This window comes from Saimiri boliviensis, chromosome 12, assembly GCF_048565385.1.
Source record: "Saimiri boliviensis isolate mSaiBol1 chromosome 12, mSaiBol1.pri, whole genome shotgun sequence".
In the NCBI taxonomy this organism is placed as follows: Eukaryota; Metazoa; Chordata; class Mammalia; order Primates; family Cebidae; genus Saimiri; species Saimiri boliviensis.
In genome coordinates this window covers 11,250,103-11,269,735 of record NC_133460.1, presented here as the reverse complement: position 1 = coordinate 11,269,735, position 19,633 = coordinate 11,250,103, and the positions used below count along the sequence as shown (strand labels likewise).

Here is a 19,633-nt window from a genome sequence, read left to right as displayed (position 1 = left end):
CTCCGGCGTCTGCACCTCACACTGGACCCTCCTGGAGCCCCCACTGGCTCCCGGAAGCCCCAGCTGCCTGGGTGGATCTGGGTGCCCGCAGGAGCTGCAGGAGGGCCGGCCTGCTCTTTGTCCCAGTCGGGGCTGCGCCCTGTGTCCACATGCTGGATCTGGAGGGACGCCCCGTCTGCCTCCTGCCCTGCCGTGCTCCAGGGGTCAGGGCCTTTGTTCCAGAGGATGTGGCTGTGACAGGGTCAGGGCTCGTGGTGGTCAGCGACCCATCCATGGGGCTGTCCATGTGCTCCGGCACACAGCCCAGGACCCGGGGGGCCGCTGGGTGACGGTGGACACCTTCCCGTCTCCCCAAGGGCTGGCTGTGGACGCCCTCAGTCGCCTCCTGGTGACGGACTACGTGCCCAGGGCTGTGCACAGTTTCATGTTGGGCCCTGCTTGGGAGCCCCTAGCCCGGGCTTCCATGCTGGGTCTGGGGGACCCCTGCTGGGTGGGCCCGGGGCCTGATGGGGGCTTTGCTGTGGTGAAGAGTTTGGGGATGTGCGGCTGTTTGGCAGTGCCCGCCAGCCACTGGGCTCCCTAGGGGGCTGGACGGGGCACATTTTTGGCTGCCCAGCAGGCATCTGCTCCAACTCAGGATAACATTATTGTGGCAGATGAGCAGAGGGGCCAGGTGACCCTGTTTCCCCGGTCTGGGCCACCCATCCGCCTGGTGTCACAGGGGTTTGGGCAGCCCTTAGAAGCGGCCTCTGCACCCCAGGGCCAGCTCCTGGTGGCCAATGCCAAGGACAACTTCATCAAGGTGTACCAGGGCCTCAAGGAGCAGCCCTCCTGTGCCTGGGGCCAGCTCCAACACCTTATCACCATGGGAGGAACCCTCAGTGTGGGTGGAGCCTGCAGGCTGTGGGCCTTGCCTGCCTGATGCCAGCACTGTCTGGGCTGGGTCCCGTCCTCCTGCTGGTGAGGCTCCTGAGTCAGTGCCTCCCGGGCTGCCCCTGGCAGGCCTGCAGCCTCCCCAGCCGGGGCCACTCTCTGCTGTCCCCATTGAGTGCCCTGGCCCCTGCATGTACGTACCCCATGTCCACTCAGGCCCCGTGCATGAACTTTGCAGCTGGCAGCTGAAGCCTTGAGACCCTTGGCATGTCGGGCCAGCTGCCAGCACATGGCTAGGCAGGCTCTCTCCAGATGCCCCCGCCCAGGCCTCTTAATCAGAGGCAGACAGGCAGGGAGGGTGCAGCTGTGCGGGGCTGGGCGACCTGGGGCAGGGGTGTAGCACTAAGTGTCCCCAGTTAGAGGCACCTACAGTCCTGAGCCTCCAGTAGCTTCTCTGGGCCTGGCAGAGGTAAGGGGGAGGCAGCCCTGGAGGTGTCTGGAGGCCCATGAATGGCTGAAGCCTGGATGCCTTTTCTTCCACGTCCCGGTGAATGAAGGCTTGTCTGAGCCTTCATTCTGCAAAGGGGGACAAACAGCTCTGCACTCGAGGTGCAGTCGTGCTGCGAGGGCCTGGGAGAGCCTTCCTCTAAGGACAGACTCCTGCTGCTCTAGAAAACTGAGAAAAGGCCAGGCGTGGTGGCTCAGGCCTGTAATCCCAGCACTTCGGGAGGCCGAGGTGGACGGATCACAAGGTCAGGAGATAGAGACCATCCTGGCTAACACGGTGAAACCCCGTCTCTACTAAATATACAAAAAATTTGCCAGGTGTGGTGGCACGTGCCTGTCATCCCAGCTACTCAGGAGGCTGAGGCTGGAGAACTGCTTGAACCCGGGAGGCAGAAGTTGCAGTGAGCCGACATTGTGCCACTGTACTCCAGCCTGGGCAACAGAGCAAGACTCTGTCTGGGGGGTGGGGTGGGGACACACTGAGAAAAAACAGGGAGCTAACCCTCTGCTTACATTTTACAACAGAGGAAATAAGGCGTGAAAGGAGAGGGTTCTGGGTGACTCTGTGGGTCTGGGGTCCAGGGAGGGCTAGCATGGGGAAGGGAGCTGGGAGGGACAGTGTCCGCCCTACCCCTGTGGGGTGGGGAGGTGGGGCTCGCCTGTGTCACGGGACACCACCCCTGAGAGGTCCCTCATATGTCCGAGCCCTGTGGGTGCGGGGTTAACCGGGGGATGCAGTAGGTGCTCACTAAACCGGAGTTGCTGCCACGCCGGGGAGTTCCCGCCCGACGATCGCTGGCTGCAGCCTCCGGGCCGGTCCCACAAGGGCTCAGCCTTCCCGGCGCCACCGGCCTTGGGGATCTGGGGGCGGCCCCTCTGCAGACTGCAGGGAGGGGGCGGGCGCGGGCTGGGCCCCGGGGGGCCCGTTCACCCCGGGAGGCGGGAGCGAGGCGGGGTCCGGGTTCCCCGAAGGCCAGGTCGTCGGCTTCTCTGGCCCGAGGAAGCCGAGCTGAGGCAGGCTCGGGGGGTCCGGGTCTGGGGACCGGGCGGGCGCGCTGCGCCGCGGAACGCTCGGACTGGGCAGGCGGGCGGGCAGCCCGGGCGCCTTTGGGGGCCGGACCGTCGCGAGGCAACGTGTGCAGCCGGCGGAAGTGGGGCTCGGGTCCCGCGGCGAGGCTGGGGGCTGCGGGCGCTGTCATCTGCCCGGGCCCGCCCAGCGGGGTTCAACCCCTTCCGGACCCCCCGCTAGAGCGCGCAGCCCCCCGGGAGCAGCCGGTGAGCAGGGCGGTGGGAGGGCGCGGCGGGACCTCGGGCAGCGCCCCTGCGGCTCCGGGCCCGGGCTGGGGGCCCCGCACGCCCCCCGCGGGGCTGCTGGTTCCTCCTCCTCCGGGAAGCGGGGCGGCCTCTGGGCCTGCGCCTCCGACCCGGGCCCCCGCAGACCTTGCGCAGGGGCGGTCGGGGTCCGGGCCGGGCCCTAGGCCCTTCGCAGTTGCCCCGGGTCGCAGGAAAGGGCGAAAAGAAGAATCATAGGCCCTCCCCAAAGGAGAGGGGAGAACCCGGCCTGAGGAAGGCAAGCACGTGTTTGTTTTTTGGGTTTTCCTGAGGCGGGTTCTCACCACGTTGCCCAGGCTGAACGCGTGTTTGGTTTTCGTTGTTGGAGACAGACAAGAGTCTCGCTCTGTCGCCCAGGCTGGAGGGCAGTGGCGCCATCTCGGCTCCCTGCAGGCTCCGCCTCCGGGTTCAAGCAGTTCTGTGCCTCAGCCTCCGGAGTAGCTGGGGTTACAGGCACCCGCCACCACGCCCGGATAATTTTTTGTATTTTTTGTAGCGATGAGGTTTCACCATGTTGGCCAGGCTGGTCTCGAACCCCTGACTTCGTGGTCCACCCGCCTCAGCCTCCCAAGGTGGGATTACAGGCATGAGCCACTGCGCCCGGCCTATGTATTGATTTTGAGAGGGAGTCTCGCCCTGTCTCTCAGGCTGGAGTGCAGTGGTGTGATCTTGGCCCACTGCAACCTCTGCCTCCCGGGTTCAAGCGATTCTCCTGCTTCAGCCACCTGAGTAGCTGGGACCTGTACCCTGCCACCACACCCAGCTAAGTTTTGTATTTTCAGTTGAAACGGGGTTTCACCCCAATCCTGGTTGGTCTGGAACTCCTGACTTCAGTTGATTCGCCCGCCTTGGCCTCCCAGGGTGCTGGGATTACAGGTGTGAGCCACTGCGCCAGGCTCATGGTTATTTTTTCAAACAAGGCGCTGGGAAACGCGAATTCTCCTGAGCTCTTGTGGAGCAGTGGCAGAGAGGGGCGCTCAGTCAGAGATAGCCCTGGCCTGTCCTAACTGGGCTGACGTCCCACCATTCCCGCATTCAGGGGAAGAGAGGAAAGTCTTACTACTTTCTGTGGTCGAGTTTTGATCCTAAGCTCTGTGGGGAGGGGTGTCCTGGAGCCCTCCCTACCTGCCTGCTCTGGGAATGGTTTCACAAGAGCACTCAGGATCCTTCTTAGCAGAGGAAGCTTTTCTGGCTAGCCTGGCGCCCTTTATTGTTTTTTTTTTTTTTTAATCTCAGTCTTTAAAGGAGCTCACACTGCCCGAGTTTCTGCGCTCTTCCTCCAGTCCCGCACCTCCTCTGCTATCGATTGCTGCTCTTTCATCTTCCTCTGGCTGTGTGAACCCGGCAGCCGCTAGCGCAGGCTTCTTTGTGCAGCCGGCCCTCCCAGAGGCTGTGGTGGGAGTGTGATGGGCGTTTGCCCCGTAGTAGCTTGAGTTCTCTCTCACGGCCCTCCCAGCTCCTTCAGTAGACACAAGGAGCTGCTGCTTTTTTTTCTTAAGGTAAAGTTTGTAGATAAAGCACAAGGAATACACACAAAGAAAGCGCTGGTATCGTGAGCACCTGCGTAGCTCGGTGAATTTACCCAAAGTGAGCCCAATGCAGAACCCGCTCCCCCCAACATCTGTTTACTGTTAAGCTGATTGTGTTTCTTCTCTGCCTATATCTGTGGGCAGTTTTCCTTAGTTCCAGTGAAAGCTGTTTCCCAGCAGGGCGTGATGGGTCCCTGGGCTGAGCTGGGGTGTCCCGGCTGGCTGATGCTGAAAGATGGGCTGTGCAGGGTGGTCCCCGCTGGTGGTCACTTAGCCAGAAGCGCTGGTCCCTCACGGGCAGAGCTGCTTTCACGACGAGCCTGGTGCCCACATCATGTGGCCTCCAGGCATGTACCTGCTGCCTGCTCTCTCCAGCCACTGAGGAAGTGGGCATCTGGGGGCTTCTGCAGCCGGACCCAGAAGAGCCCTTTCCTGTGAGAACCCCTGGTGCGGGCTCCTGCAGGGGAGGAGAGCAGCTGCGCTGGCCTCTTAAGCCCTGGGCATTTCTGTGTGACGCGTCTTCCACAGCCCCTCCAAACTTCAGGAGAGGACTTCCCGGTCACACGACCCCGATGTGTGTGTCCTGCTCTGTTCCCTCGTCCCTTAAGGGCGTCGTGGGCACTGGGACCTACAGTCCAGGCTCAGGCAAGCTGTGTCCCTCCCTTGGGCGTGAGGGGTCTCAGCTCAGGTGGGCAGGCGAGATGGGGCTTTCCAAGTCTGAGGAAGACGTGTGGCCCACTAGCCGGCCAGCAGCACCACCACTGCAGCAAGGTCCTCCTGCCCTGTGGGGCCCTGGCAGGGAGGGCTTCCGTGGAGGAGGAGGAAGCCCCAGCTGGCTGTGAGGCTTGGCAGGGGCCCAAGAGAAAGCGGGAGGAGGAGCCCAGGGCCTAAGAACTGCAGTGTCTCGGGTGGCTGCCTACTCAGAGGCCACCCCAAAGGCTGCCGTGTCCAGCCTGAGGGCACAGGACCTGTGAGCCTCTATCCCCGTCTCTAGGCAGCCGCAGGGTTGGAGAAACAGATCCTGGGAGAGAAAGTGCTCCGCTGGGGGAGGCCTGCTCTGGAGTGGCTGTGGGCATGTCAGGGAGAACCAGGCACTGTCCAGGTGCCACAGTGAGGTCAGAGTGGAGGCCGAAGCCCTGTGTGCACCGAGCCTGCTCCCCGGCAGTGAGGCGGGCCCTTCCTGCCACCACGGAGGGGCTCGTGGGTGGCAGGGACCTTGTGGGGCACTGCCTGCTGTGCGCACAAGGGCAGTTTCCTCACTCATCAGCACTTCGTCTTACATTTTCATCTTCATTCTTGCTAGTTTAATAAGTAAATCATGGCTTGTCAAGATTTTAATTTGTGTGACCTTGTTGATGAGATTGTTTTTCTCCACGTGTTACACCTTTAAGAACACCTCTCTAATCAGGTTTCTCAAAAACAAATTAGAAGCCTAGAGTTCAGTTCAGCCCCACACCTCGGGCAGGTGGTGCTGAGGCGGCCAGTGCCCTGGGCCGGCCTGTCTGGAAGTGGAGAGAACAGCCCTGGGGGGGTGCCCCGTGCGGCTGGGGGGTGCTGGGCCTGGGGTGGAGGTGGGGGCTGTGCTCCGGCTGCCCCTTGGAGGAGCGTGGCCCACGTGAGGTAGCAGCCATGGGACCCTGTGGCCTCCGACCCGGAACTGGAAGCCCTGTGGCCGAGCCTGGCAGGCCGTCCGTCTGTGCCCCAGCCCTCGGGGGCAGGGCGGCAGCAGCTGGAGCCAAGCTCTCCCTCTCTTCCAGCCTCCCGGCATGGTGCTCAAGGCCTTCTTCCCCACGTGCTGCGCCTCAGCTGACAGCGGGCTGCTGGTGGGCCGGTGGGTGCCGGAGCAGAGCTGCGCCGTGGTCCTGGCTGTGGTGCACTTTCCCTTCATCCCTATCCAGGTCAAGCAGCTCCTGGCCCAGGTGCAGCAGGACAGCCAGGTGGGGGTGGCCGTGCTGGGCACCTGGTGTCACTGCCGGCAGGAGCCCGAGGAGAGCCTGGGCCGCTTCCTGGAGGGCCTGGCTGCCGTCTTCCCCCATGAGCCCTGGCTGCGGCTGTGCCGGGAGAGAGGCGGCACGTTTTGGAGCTGTGAGGCCACCCGCCGGCAAGCCCCCAGTGCCCCCGGCGAGGACCAGGTCACTCTCATCTTCTATGACCAGCGCCAGGTGCTGCTGTCCCAGCTGCACCCGCCCGCCGTCCCGCCCGACTGCCAGGTGGGAGCCGACCCCACCAGCACGGGGGGTTTGGCCGCCGTCTTCCACACGGTGTCGCGCAGTGAGGCGCTGTTCCGCAGTGACCGGTTCGACGAGGGCCCTGTGCGGCTGAGCCACTGGCAGTCGGAGGGCGTGGAGGCCAGCATCCTCGCCGAGCTGGCCAAGCGGGCCTCGGGGCCCGTCTGCCTGCTGCTGGCCAGCCTGCTGTCACTGGTCTCCACTGTCGGCGCCTGCCGGTAGGTGTCCCGGAATGGAGAGGTGGCATACAGTGGGGCCACATGAGCGCTGGCAAATCCGTCTGTCTGCAGTGGGCATGGAGGCCCAGGCGGGCTTCTCCCAGGCCCAGCCCCCTCCCTGCTTCCCAAAGCCTGGGCCTGGCCCCATCCTGCCCTCCCAGCCCTGGCCTCTCAGAGGGTGTCTGGTGGTGGCTGTGGCTTCTGTCCCTCACCCCTGGGTAGAGCCGGGTCTCCTGGCAGCCTCAGGGATTGCGGGGCCCTCCCAGTAGGCGTGGAGGGTGAACTTCAGTGGTTCAGGTCCCTGAAAGAGAAATCAGACGGTGAGCACAGATGAGAATGCATTACTGCTGCCCAGGGGCGCTCCTGAGGGCACATAGGCCTGCTGGCCTCCTGCAGCCCCACCCGTACCCCCAGCATTCCCCTGGGCTGTCATCTGGGGGAGGGTCTGCAGGCCCTGCTGCTCTCCACTCACAGGTGCTGCTGGCCAAGGGTCAGCGTAAGCCCAAGGGCAGCCCCCAGCTGTGGCTGAGAACACAGGGAACCTTCCAACAGGAGCCCTCTGCCTGGCGGAGGTGCCCATGGGGACTGGCTGTGGGTCACTCTCAGCTGCCCAGGCCTTAGATCCAGATTACTGTGGAAGCCTGGGGTGCTCAACCTTGTGAGAAGCCAGGCCAGCCCAGGAGACCCCTGCCCAGCCTTCTGGGCCCCGTCGGCTGGGCGAGGCTCTGGGCAGGTGGGGGCTGCTGCTGGCTCGAAGGCGCTGGCTTTGGGAGCCTGTGGTGGCCAGGTGGCCCGGGGTCAGTGCCTTGCGAGGAGGCCAGGCTCCGTGTTAGCCGCGTGCACCGTGTGGTGGGCGCGTCGAGTGCTGCCGGTCACCCCCTGGTTCCCCTTGCCGGGCCGCTGAGGGCCCCTCCTACCCGCCCCCACCCTGCTGAGCTTGGAGTGTGGCCTGGGTGTTCGTGGTTCTCTGCACAGTGGGGACCATCCCTCCTCTCCGCTCCCACGCAGGGTGTTCAAGCTGTGGCCCCTATCCTTCCTCGGGAGCAAGCTTTCCACCTGTGAACAGCTCCGGCACCGGCTGGAGCATCTCAGGCTCATCTTCAGCATGAAGAAGGCAGAGAACCCTGTCCAGCTGATGAGGTGCGGGCCTGCCCTGGTCTCTTCTGTGGGGCCGGTGCGTGCCTTCCGGCCCCTTCCCCTTCTCCCTCTGGCCAGGCAGGCCTCCTCCTGTGGCCCAGGGTGTGCCAGCCGCCCTCACACCCACCAGGCCGGACCTCCCTTCCAGGAAGGCCAACACGGTGGCTTCTGTGCTGCTGGACGTGACCCTGGGCCTCCTGCTGCTGTCCTGGCTCCATGGGAGGAGCCGCATTGGGCATCTGGCTGACGCCCTTGTCCCTGTGGCTGACGTGAGTAGACTGGGGTGGAGCCCCATGTCCTGGGTGGCTGTGGGGACCCTTCCCGGACCAGAGCTGCCCCCACCCCAGAGCCAGCTCCACCCTCTGCATGCTCTGGAGACCTGGCCCTCCCCTAGAACTGGAGTGGGAACTGCAAGGGTGCTGGGACTGGGCAGGCAGGCCTGGCAGGGGCCCCCTTTCCTTCTGAAGGGGCCGTGTGCGGGAGCCACTGTGGCTGAGGCCCTGGGCAGCCCGCCTCTCCCTGTGGGCCCACGTCGTGGTGTCTGTCTTGTGGCACCCACCTGCGGTTAGCACTCCCCAACCCTCTGGGGTCACGAAACCTTCCCTGTCCAGAGCTGCCCGGGTGCTGCCCAGTGTTGACTCTAGTGCCAGGGGCTCAGCTTCTCTCCCGTCTCCCATCTTCTCCCACCTTCCCCTGAACGATCTGTGCTGAGTCCGGCCAGGTGCAGCCTCTCCTCGGCAGACCGGGCACATTTCTGGCTGCCTGCGGGCCTTCACAGAGCCCTCCCTTCGGTCTGGCTGGGTGTGTCTTGTGTAGGCTGCAGGTGTGGACTCGGCCTGCCGTGGCCAGGCCAGGCCTCCGGGGGCAGCAGCAGGCACCTGTGTCTTACGTGGGCTGTGGGGGTGCAGGGAGCCCCAGCCCAGGAGGGAGGGGCGGGCAGCTGTGCCTGTGCTCTCCAGCACCCCGCCCTGGCCTGCTTTGTCCTAGACCTTCCTTTTGCAAAAGAGCTCAGAGATATAAATATTTAATTCAAAAATGAAAGTCTCTTCCTGCTGCCGAGCTCTTAGCCTTTAAATATTAAGTAAGCTCTATTTATAAAGAATGTTCTTTTCTCCTTCCTGCCAGTCCTGCTGTGGCTGAGGCCTTGGCCCAGCCTTGGAAGGGGCCTGCCACTGGGCAGGTGGGGGCCGAAGTGTCAGTGTTGCCTGGGTGGGGAGGCTGAGGCTTCCTCGGGGTCTGCCTCCTGGGACCCACACAGCCTCTGGATGCTGGCTGTCTTCCTGGGCAGCCAGGACCCCGCTTCCTTGCTTGTTCTTGGGGGTACCTCAGCCTCCTGAGTAGCTGGGGTTACAGGGTCTCTGGGGCTCTCCAGAGTCAGGGCCATGGAAGCTTCCTGTCCAGGGCTGCCTGTGTCAGTCAGCTCGAACTTCCTGCCCTGTGGATTCTGTAACACCTGTGCTGGGGCCGCAGAGGGCCTTCGAGGGCCTGTGTGTGCCCTTATCTGGACACCATCCTCCCTCTGGGGACCTGCCCTCCAGCCCTGCTGCGAGGGTCCTGACAGGCTTGGCACTGTCTCGCTCACCTGTGGCCAGCCGGGGCAGGCCCGAGCCTCTGTGTTGTGGTGCGGTCTCTGGAGGGGACGGTGTCGGCCGTGGACTCCCCTGCAGGGCTGGTCCTGAGTCAGGGTCTGCCGGGCTTCGGTGTGTCCAGGTGTTTGGGGCTGAGAGCTGCAGTGGGTCCTGCGGCCTGGGTGTCTGCATGCAGGGGACCGTGCGCCGTGGGCCAGGGCCAAAACGTCGCCTCCCAGGCTGTGTCACCCACGCCTGTGGAGAGAACCCTCAGACCAGGCTCCTCAGACCCTGGAGCCCTCCATGAAGGGGATCCCCTGTCTGGATGCGCTTGGGAAACCTGTGTGCTGTCCACGCTGGGACGCAGCGGCCCGGGCCCTCGGAGGACGCACACCTGGGCTTCCTGTGCCCTGCCGAGCCAGGCTGGCCAGGGTGGGGGCCGTTACGAAAGGGCCAGGGGAGATGTCAGTGCTGACCCGGGCTGCCCGGTCCCAGGGTGTCCCCCGTGTCCCTGCAGCACGTGGCCGAGGAACTCCAGCACCTGCTGCAGTGGCTGATGGGCGCCCCTGCTGGGCTCAAGATGAACCGCGCGCTGGATCAGGTGCTGGGCCGCTTCTTCCTCTACCACATCCACCTGTGGATCAGTGAGTGCCGGGCGGGTGGGCGGGGCCCAGCCAGACTCCGCCCCCTGCACCCCCAGCTCTGCCCTCAGCGTCCTGTGTGTGTGAGGCCTGCTGTGCTAGGCCGAGGGCTGGGGCCTGGGCGCCTCCTGAGGGCCGACCCACCTTGCCAGGCTACATCCACCTCATGTCCCCGTTCGTGGAGCACATCCTGTGGCACGTGGGCCTCTCGGCCTGCCTGGGCCTGACGGTGGCCCTGTCCCTCCTCTCCGACATCGTCGCCCTCCTCACCTTCCACATCTACTGCTTCTACGTCTATGGAGCCAGGTGGGCGTGGGCTTACCTCCCTCCCCCGGGACGCAGAGGTTGGGGGGCGCGGCCCGGCCTGACCGCACTGCGTCTGGCAGGCTGTACCGCCTGAAGATCCACGGCCTGTCCTCGCTCTGGCGTCTGTTCCGGGGGAAGAAGTGGAACGCTCTGCGCCGGCGCGTGGACTCCTGTTCCTATGACCTGGACCAGGTATGTGGCTGGCTGCCCCGAGTTGCTGCCACCCAGCCAGTGCCGCTGCGTGGGCACCACAAGGGGGCAGCTTGCTTCCGTCCTGCGGTGCGGGCCCTGGGAAGAGGTCCCAGTATGTGCTGTGGGCTGTGTTGTGGGCTCCGAAGCAGCGCAGAGCTTCCCTGGGACGCTGGGTCCCAGACACAGAAACCTGAGGGTGATGCAGCCACAGGGCCTAGAGGTGCCCAGGCACAGAAATGGGAGGCGGGGTGACCCGGGCTCAGAGGCTGGCTCTGGCTGTCCCATCTGCTGCTCTCATCTGACACAGCCCCTGGATGCTGCCATCTAGGGTGCGTTCTTGGTGACACTCTGGCCACGCACTCTCTCCGCTGGTCTGGCCCCCACCCACCTCCCCTGCGAGTCCCCTAGTCCATGGGGTGTGGACAGATACAGCCTTCCTGCTACTGGGACTGCTGAGCAGGCCGTCCCAAGTTCCCTCAAGCCGCAGGGTCCCGACTGCAGCTCCGGGATGGGGAGGGCACAGTGCCAGGCTATCTCTGGGCCTGGGGTCCTGCTCATGCCCAGCGTGCCTGCCCTCCCCCCCACAGCTGTTCATCGGGACTCTGCTCTTCACCATCCTGCTCTTCCTCCTGCCCACCACGGCCCTGTACTACCTGGTGTTCACCCTGGTGAGCTGTGGCTGTGGCCGCCGGGCCTAGACGCAGTGCTCTGTGGCTGCTGTCAGCGCTGGCTGGGAGCAGTCAGCTGTGGGGTGGGCAGTCCCCCTGCAGGTCGCATGGGTGGCTGTTCAGGACCCTCTGGGCAGTGTGTGGTGGGCCCTGGAGCGGGCAGGGCCCTAGCTTGGCCAGGAAGACCCCTCACTGCCCTGGACATGCCGCTGGGTGCTTGGTGGGAGGACCCACAGCAGGTGAGGTCATGCGGGAAGCACCCCCTGGTGCCTGGTGCTGGGGTGGACAGCAGGAGGCAGGTGGCACCCAGGCGGCCCATGCATGTGAGGCTGTGGGAGGCACCTCTGACTTGCAGGAGGGCTGACGGCTCGGCCTCCAGTTCTGCTCCAGGGTGAGGCCCCACAGCAGACTCTGCCCTGCTCTGGGTGGGGTCCATGTCTCCCCAGGCCCTGCAGCCTCTGGTCCCTGTTGACTGTGGCCTAGGATGGGGTCGGGCTGCTCTGCTCTCAGGCACGTCTGGCCGGGCTCGGTGGGTGGTCTTAAATGCCCCTCTGCCATAGCTCCGGCTGCTGATGGTCACCGTGCAGGGCTTGATCCATCTTCTCGTGGACCTCATCAATTCCCTGCCGCTGTACTCACTCGGTCTTCGGCTCTGCCGGCCCTACAGGCTGGCAGGTAAGTGCATACTGAGCAGCCGACCCTGGGCAGACAGATGGGCACCACACCTGTGGGCCCCACAGAAGCAGGGACTGCACAGGCCACGGCGCCTCTGGCCTGGAGCTGTGGTGTGTGTCTGAGCGTGCAGGCGATGAAGGGCCTCCTGGTCCCAAAGGTCTGCAGGACCAGCTGCCTCCAGTGAGGTGGAGGAGAGACCCACTTGCCACACAGGCTCAGAAACGCAGCTGCCTGAGGCCACAGGCCTCCTTCTGTTCTTCTGCCTCGGGAGTCCCTGGGCTCAGGAGGCTGAGCTGCAGGCCAGGGGCGTGGAGGGCCCTGAGTCAGCCAAGCATACCGAGGTCAGAAGGCATGGAGAGCCAGAGAGCGGCCGCCACCCAGCAAGTGCCTGTCCACTCAGCAGCACAGCCTGCCTCTCACCGGGCTCTTCCCTGCTGGCTGGACACTTGGCTTCTGTCTGTCAGTGGAGCTCTGCCGGTGGCCTTTTTTTTTTTTTTTTTTCGAGAGGGAGTCACTCTCCCAGGCTGGAGTGCAGTGGTGTGATCTTGGCTCACTGCAACCTCTGCCTCCCCGATTCAAGCGATTCTCCTGCCTCAGCCTCCCAAGTAGCTGCTATTATAGGCGCCCACCACCATGCCCAGCTAGTTTTTGTATTTTTAGTAGAGACGAGGTTTCACCGTGTTGGCCAGGCCGGTCTTGATCTCCTGACCTCAGGTGGTCCGCCCACTTGGTCCTCCCAAAGTGCTGGGATTAGAGGCATGAGCCGCGGCGCCCAGCTGCAGGAGGCTTTGATGCTGGCCTACCAGCCAGCTCCAGGAGTTGAGCGGGAGCGGGCAGGGAGAGCCACCTGGGTGGCCACAGCCAGCAGCACTTGGGTGTCCCTCAGAGAGGAAGGCACCTCAGGCCTCTGCTGATGCTCAAAGCCAGCTCCCATGCACCCTGCCTCATAAGCCCCTTGCTCTCCCTGCAGCTGGTGTGAAGTTCCGTGTCCTGGAGCACGAGGCTGGCAGGCCCCTCCGTCTTCTGATGCAGGTGAGGCCCCCTGTGGTAGGGAAGCCCCCAGGCTGCTGCCCCTGTTCTGGGACAGTGGGGTCAGTAGGGTGTGAGGTCTGGGTGGCACCAAGGATGGCCTGCAATAAGCTACAGGGACGGCTGAGGGGCAGGGCCCACCTGGGACCCCCACCCTCATCCCCCGAAGGAGCCTGAGGATCCTGGTGTGGGCCTGTGGATGGGGTCTGTTCTGCCCTCTGTTGGAGGCGCCCTTGCCTGCCTGGGGCTGCCCTGGGCCCCAGAGGGCTCAAGTTCTGGGTGGAACAGAGCGGACTGAGTGAGTCCTGGGGTGAGGCGCATGTCCCTGTGGAACGGCCTCTCAGAGCTGGATAGCCCCGAGGGGACACGCAGCTCCTGCCTCCGTCTCTCCTCCCTGCAGCCTGCCCATGCATGCGGGAGCAGATGTTGGCTCAGAGCAGAGTCGGGGTGTCTGGCCCTGCAGCCCCAGCGCTCCCTTCCAGCTGCACACTCACCTGCCTCCCTGGGGGTTGGGGCAGGTTTGTCCCACAGGGGAGGGAATGTCTGGGACAGCGCTGGGCCTGCCTCGCAACCATCCAGACCAGGGACCCTGAGGGCCAGCCAGGCACACACTGCCCACTCTCTGCAGACGGGGCTGGAGCAGGGACCACTCCGCTAACCGTGCCTTGTCCTTCTAGATAAACCCACTGCCCTACAGCCGCGTGGTGCACACCTACCGTCTCCCCAGCTGTGGCTGCCACCCCCAGCACTCCTGGGGCTCCCTGTGCCGCAGGCTGTTCTCCGGGGAGCTCATCTATCCCTGGAGGCAGAGATCGGACAGGCAGGACTGAGGCAGCCGGCTCGCCCAGCACCGCCACACAGCCACGGTCAGCCCTCCCCTCTGCCAGGGTGGCGCCAGCAGCCTGCAGTGGCAGTGCATGCCCCATGCTGCTGGGTGCTCCTGAACACAGGCGGGCCCTGCTCTCACACCTCCGGCTTGTAGGTCACTAGGGGTGAGCAGATGCAGGGTGGGCAGCACTGACTGGCTGGCTTGGGAACCCCCTCCCGCCTGCTACAGTCACCATGCTGGCAAGCACAGCAGCCCCAGGTGTCCCGAGCACCCCCCATGCCCACCCTCCACATCCAGGTCCAGAGGCCCATTCACTACAGCAGCCCCCGGTGGAGGGGCTGGCTGGTCTCTCTGGGGGCTCCCCAATGGCTCTGTGCTGGCTTGGGGTGTGGAGGAACCCTCCCAGGATGAACCCCCCACTCCCAGGCACCCTGCAGCTCCCTCAGCTGAACAGCCCCGTCTGGGGGATAGAAGTAGCCACAGACCCCCGGCCCCGGCCTCAACTCCAGCGGGCTGGGGTCCTTACTCCCTGAACCATGCGGGGTTTATCTGCTGATGCTCCTTGGAGAGGCTGCTTTGTGAAAGAGCTGTCAGCAGGCCGTGGGCATCGCCAGGCTGCTGTCAGGGCAGGAGCAGCCTCACTGGAAGTGGAGCGCCCACCCACCAACCAGCCGAACCTGTCCCTGCGAGGTGCCCCAGGGTGGATTTTGCGTGTCCCCTCACGGGTCTCCCAGGGAAGGAGAAAGCCCTGCTGGGCAGTGGCCTTCGGGTGTGAGCAGCCTGGACAGTGGCCAAGGCGCTGAGGCCGAAAGTGCCTGCCGGACGGTCTGGGCACAGGTGTTCCCTGTGAGCCCAAGTCCCATTCGGGAGGGGAGCCTGCAGGTGCGGGCTGGGTGGGGAGGGGGCAGCGCCCACCTCGACAGCACCAGGACTGCCTGGGACTCTCCTGGTGACCCGGCAACTGGGGAGCTGCCAGCTGCTGTGACAATAAAACCTGCATTGTGTTTGGAACGCAGGCTCGGCCCCTCCCCTCGCCATATGCGCCGTGGGTCCGGGGAAGCTCCAGGTGGGGGTGCGGACACTACTGGAGGGACTTGGTTGCCTCGCGTGGGTCAGCCCTGGGGAGTCTACACCGGCCTCCTGCTCCGGGCCCTGATGATGGGCCCTCGGGGACCTCGGTGGAGGTGGGTGGACCTGGGCTGCCCACCCTGGGGTCGTGGCCTTGCCCCGACATGGAGGGCTCCCCCGGGACCCCCAACCTCCCGTGCACCCTGCCTTGTAAGCCCCCAGCAGGGCCGGGGTCAGGGGTGCAGGCCTCCGGAGGTGGGGCAGGCAGCTCCTGCTGAGAGTCGGTGGACTCCGTGCAGGGTGAGGCCCTCCCGGGTCCTGGCCCTGTAGAGCCTGCGTCTGCCACATCTGCTGAGAACCGTCTCTGTTGCCTGCAGTGCTGGGGGACCACCAGGTGGGTCCCACAGCCCGTTCCCAGCCCCAAGTGCACAGGCTGCCAACCTGGGCTTCTGGGCAACCAGAGGCTGGACTCAGAGGCACCCAGGGCCCACCAGCCCCTATCTGTCCCCTGCAGCCCCCAGCTGCCCACCTGCCCTGGTACCACCCATCTGTACACCCTACTTTACCCACTAGGTGCCCACCTGGCCTGGCACCCGCCATCTATACTCCCTACTTTACCCACCAGCTGCCCACCTGGCCTGGAACACCCCCACCTGTGTCCCCTTTCCCCCCCAGCTGCTCATCTTGCCTCCACACCTTCCACCTGTACCCCCCACTCCCCCTCTAGCTGCCTACTGAGCCCACTCCTGCACCTGTGCCTTCCACTTACCCCCAGCTCCCCACTGGGTCGCCACCCCTCCTCCTGGGGCTTCCAACAGGTGAGGCCCTTGACACAGCTCAGCCCGCTGCTCTGATGGCCATGTCATGGGGCATGCCTGGCAGCTGTCACCCCCTGTGCTGGGCATTGGGCTGACTGCCCATCCCGAGGGCCAGCCCAGGTTTGGCAGCAGAGCTGGCCAAGGGAACACTGTCACCCCAGCCACTTGGAGCCACCGAGAGAAGCTGCCTGTACCTCCCAGGTCAGTCTGTCCTCAGTGCCCCTGTGGACGTCCCTCATTCCCTCCACCAGGGCTCTGGCCACCCCTGCCTCACTGACCCAGACAGAGCTTTGGCCCGGAGCTTTTCCAAGGCCTACCCAGGACCATTTATGGACCCTCAGGACACCCTAAGAAGCAGATATCTCCCCTTTCAGAGTTGGGGCCGTCCACAGAGAAGGGTCCCGTAGTACTTCACAGATTCAAACTTAAATACTGTGAGAATAACACAGGGTGCTCCCCAGCACCCCTAACCCACACCCCCTCATGAACACTGGCCACGTGTATTTTTTTTTAGACACGGTCTCACTCTGTTGCCCAGGCTGGAGTGCAGTGGCACGATCTCGGCTCACTGCAGCCTCAACCTCCCTGGGCTCAGGTGATTCTCCCACCTCAGCCTACCAAGCAGCTGGGATTACAGGTGCCTGCCACCATGCCCAGCTCATTTTTGTGTTTTTAGTAGAGACGGAGTTACACCATGCTGGCCAGGCTGGTCTCAGACTCTTGGGCTCAAGCCACCCACCTGCCTTGGCCTCCCAAAGTGCTGGGATTACAAGCGTGAGCCACTGCGCCTGGCCAGGACATTCTTTATATTTTTCTGCACCGTTCGAGTCAGCTGCCCATTTTGCCCCCAGGATTTGCAGCATGCATTTCCTCAGAACAAGACCACCAGAGCAGTGCTCGAACCCAGGGCCAGTGCACGGATGCCCGCCCAAGCCACCTGCCCTATTTTAGTGTGTCCCATGAGTGATGGGCCAGTCTCCAAAGCCTCTGGTGCTTGAGGGATGGAGCCGGTTACTCAGGAGTATCCCTAGTTGGGTGTGCTTATGACCGTCACAAGAAGACTCACTCGTGCTTGTGGCAGCAGCAGCAGGGGACCACCTATGGAAGCATGCGGTGCCCATCTGTTTATCCCAGGTGATGCCAACATGACCACCTGGTCAGGGTGCTGTCTGTGGGGTTTTCCACGGCAAAGCCATGTTCCCTTGTAATTAGCAACTTGTCCATGGAGCCAGGACCGTGTTGACGCTCTGTCCCTCACCGCCGTTAGCCACGGACACCGGTTCCTCTAAGGTGCTGGGCTCTGTTCATTCATGGGATGTGAGTGAGGCCTCCCCTTGGCCCCAGGCCAGTGCTGGGGGTCCCTGAGTAGCCGAAACTTTTGTAGCTACTCCCTAGGCACAGAGCTTCAGGGGCCAAAGTTTGTCTGCCCCAGTGGGCAATTGCCCACCCCTTAGCAGGGCTTCGAGGACATCCCAGCAGCCGCTGGGCACCCCAGGGGCAGGGTGGACACCTAGACTGTTCCCTTTGCCCCCCAAGCCCCTCTGCCTAATGGCCTGGCCCATCCCTGCTAAGGCCAGAGCGTATGGCGTGTGGCAGGACGGGCTGTCAGGGTCTCTACCAGTCACTACTCAGGCTTCCAACATGGGCTTAGAATTACCCTTGACTGCCCAGCAAATGGGTTCTGAGGGGGCGGGTGGCTGACCCAGAGCTTCTGGGTGGTCTCTTCCCACACTCCACTGTCTTTGGCTGCCCTGCCCCTGGCCCGAGGTCCCTCAGCAGCAGGGATGGTGTCCTGTCCCTGGGGCCCAGGCCTGGTCTGGAACATGGTGGACCCCAGGACACCCTGTGGAAATGCACACAGCTACATGGGAGGCATGGCTCCTTGGTCCACAAGGCCTGGATGCCAGAGGATGGCACCCTCTGTCTGTCCCTCCCTTCACTGGGCCCACTGCCCCAGACCCCTCTGGGTTCCCTGTGAAGCTTTTCTGCTCTGCGGCTACGAGGTCGGAGGGCATAGTAGCTTGCTGAGGATCCCACCCTATGGAAAGGTTCCTGAACTCAAACCACAGATCCCCACCTACAAAGTGCTGATGGTTGTGATGGCTCCGCAGGCTGTGTTGGGCAAGTCCCATAGGAGATGCCTGGCTCTCTCATCAGCCGGGGGACGGCCCCATTCTTGTCCCAGGAGGTGGGAACCAGGCAGCAGTAGCCTGCAGCTGGGTGTGGAGAGTGTTTCTTTTTTTTTTTTTTCCATTTTTAAAAAAAGTTTATTTTTGTGAAAACCATGACAACCTTTTAAACTGGTTTATCTTTGAGCGCCTCCCCGCAGCTTTTTTTTTTTTTTTTTTTTTTTTGAGATAAAGTCTTGCTCTGTAGCTGTAGCTCAGGCTGGAGTGCAATGGCACGATCTCAGCTCACTGTGACCTGCACCTCCTGGGTTCAAGTGTTCTGCCTCAGCCTCCCAAGTAGCTGGGATCAGAAGCACGTTCCACCATGCCTGGCTAATTTTTGTATTTTCAGTGGAGAGGGGGTTTTACCACGTTGGCCAGGCTGGTCTCAAACTCCTAACCTCTGGTGATCCACCGTGGCTGGCCTCAGCATTTCTGATTGATGTTCTCAGGAAAGGGGGAGACAGCTGCTCACCACCATCCCCAATTCCAGGCAGCCTTAGAAACCAAGGAGGAAATATCACATCTCTGATGCTTCCAATCCCTAGATGGAGGGCCCTGAGGGACTTAACAGCTAGGGCTCCAGTCTGGGTGCAGTTACCGCTGGGCAGGAGAGGCCCTCCCTGACATGCCAGGTTGTGATTCCGGGTCAGTTAATGCCTGGGCAACTTGGCAAGATCCCATCTGTATAAAATATGCAAAAGTTGGCTGGGCGTGGTGGCTCACGCCTGTAATCCCAACACTCTGGGAGGCCGAGGTGGGAGGATCACGAAGTCAAGAGATCAAGACCATCCTGGCCAACATGGTGAAACCGAGTCTCTACTAAAAATATAAAACTTAGCAGGGTGTAGTGGCAGGTGCCTGTAGCCCCAGCTACTCGGGAGGCTGAGGCGGAAGAATCGCTTGAATCTGGAAGGCGGAGGTTGCAGTGAGCTGATTGCGCTACTGTGCTCCAGCCTGATGACACAACACTCCATTAAAAAAAAAAAAAAAAAAAGCCGGACGCGGTGGCTCATGCCTGTAATCCCAGCACTTTGGGAGGCCGAGGCGGGTGGATCACGAGGTCAAGAGATCGAGACCATCCTGGTCAACATGGTGAAACCCCGTCTCTACTAAAAATACAAAACATTAGCTGGGCACGGTGGCGTGTGCCTGTAGTCCCAGTTACTCGGGAGGCTGAGGCAGGAGAATTGCCTGAACCCAGGAGGCGGAGATTGCGGTGAGCCGAGATCACGCCATTGCACTCCAGCCTAGGTAACAAGAGCGAACTCTGTCTCAAAAAAAAAAAAAAAAAAAAAAAGTTAGCTGAACATGGTGGTCCCTGTAATCCCAGCCAGTCGGGAGGCTGAGGCTGGAGGATCGCTTGAATCTGGAAGGCGCAGGCTGCAGTGAGCCAAGATTGCACCACTGCACTCCAGCCTGACAGAACAACACTCGGTTAAAAAAAAAAAAAAAAAGCTGAACATGGTGATGCCTGTAGTCCCAGCTACTCAGGAGGCTGAGGCTGGACGATCACTTGTGCCCGGGAGGCAGAGGCTGCAGTGAACCAGATTGCACCACTGCACTGCAGCCTGAGCGACAGAGTCCATTTCAAAAGAGAAAAAATCCGGTGTCCCTGTGGTGGCCGCTTAATCAAGGCCATGTCTTCAGCTTTTGGGGGCGGGGCAGGTCACTGGGTGTGGAGCTGCCGGTCCTGGGGTCTCTGTGTGAACAGCACCTGCTCCCGGAGGTGCAGCCGGGTCGGGGCCTGCTCCGCGCCGGTCTGGAGAGGGCCGTGCCGGGTCGGCGCTGCGGGCTGACTGCTTTTACTTCCCGCTGCAACAGCGCCTCTGAGCGCAGAGCACCAA

General features: G+C 63.0%; 2 protein-coding genes and 1 pseudogene across 3 annotated transcripts; 2 read left to right on the top strand and 1 right to left on the bottom strand.

The window, feature by feature from the left end:
• The first annotated feature begins 463 nt into the window (after window positions 1-463).
• NHLRC4 (NHL repeat containing 4) lies at window positions 464-922 on the top strand. Its single transcript, XM_003945168.3, is given in 3 exon segments — window positions 464-521; window positions 524-635; window positions 637-922. Coding segments are annotated over 3 exon segments (456 nt in total).
• Window positions 923-2,370: 1,448 nt separating this feature from the next.
• PIGQ (phosphatidylinositol glycan anchor biosynthesis class Q) lies at window positions 2,371-14,743 on the top strand. Of its 2 annotated transcripts, none has more exons than XM_039477995.2 (11): window positions 2,371-2,655; window positions 5,999-6,687; window positions 7,696-7,827; window positions 7,955-8,093; window positions 9,910-10,036; window positions 10,186-10,339; window positions 10,420-10,531; window positions 11,119-11,199; window positions 11,760-11,874; window positions 12,845-12,906; window positions 13,581-14,743. In XM_039477995.2, exons 2-11 carry the CDS (start codon window positions 6,008-6,010, stop codon window positions 13,731-13,733), a joined length of 1,755 nt encoding a protein of 584 aa, XP_039333929.1. In that variant the 5' UTR covers window positions 2,371-2,655; window positions 5,999-6,007; the 3' UTR covers window positions 13,734-14,743. The 2 variants fall into 2 exon arrangements, with proteins under 2 accessions (XP_039333929.1, XP_039333930.1); XM_039477996.2 differs by having other exon boundaries at window positions 2,374-2,655; window positions 7,973-8,093.
• Window positions 13,867-14,732, bottom strand: LOC101051712 (uncharacterized; annotated as a pseudogene).
• Window positions 14,744-19,633: the final 4,890 nt, after the last annotated feature.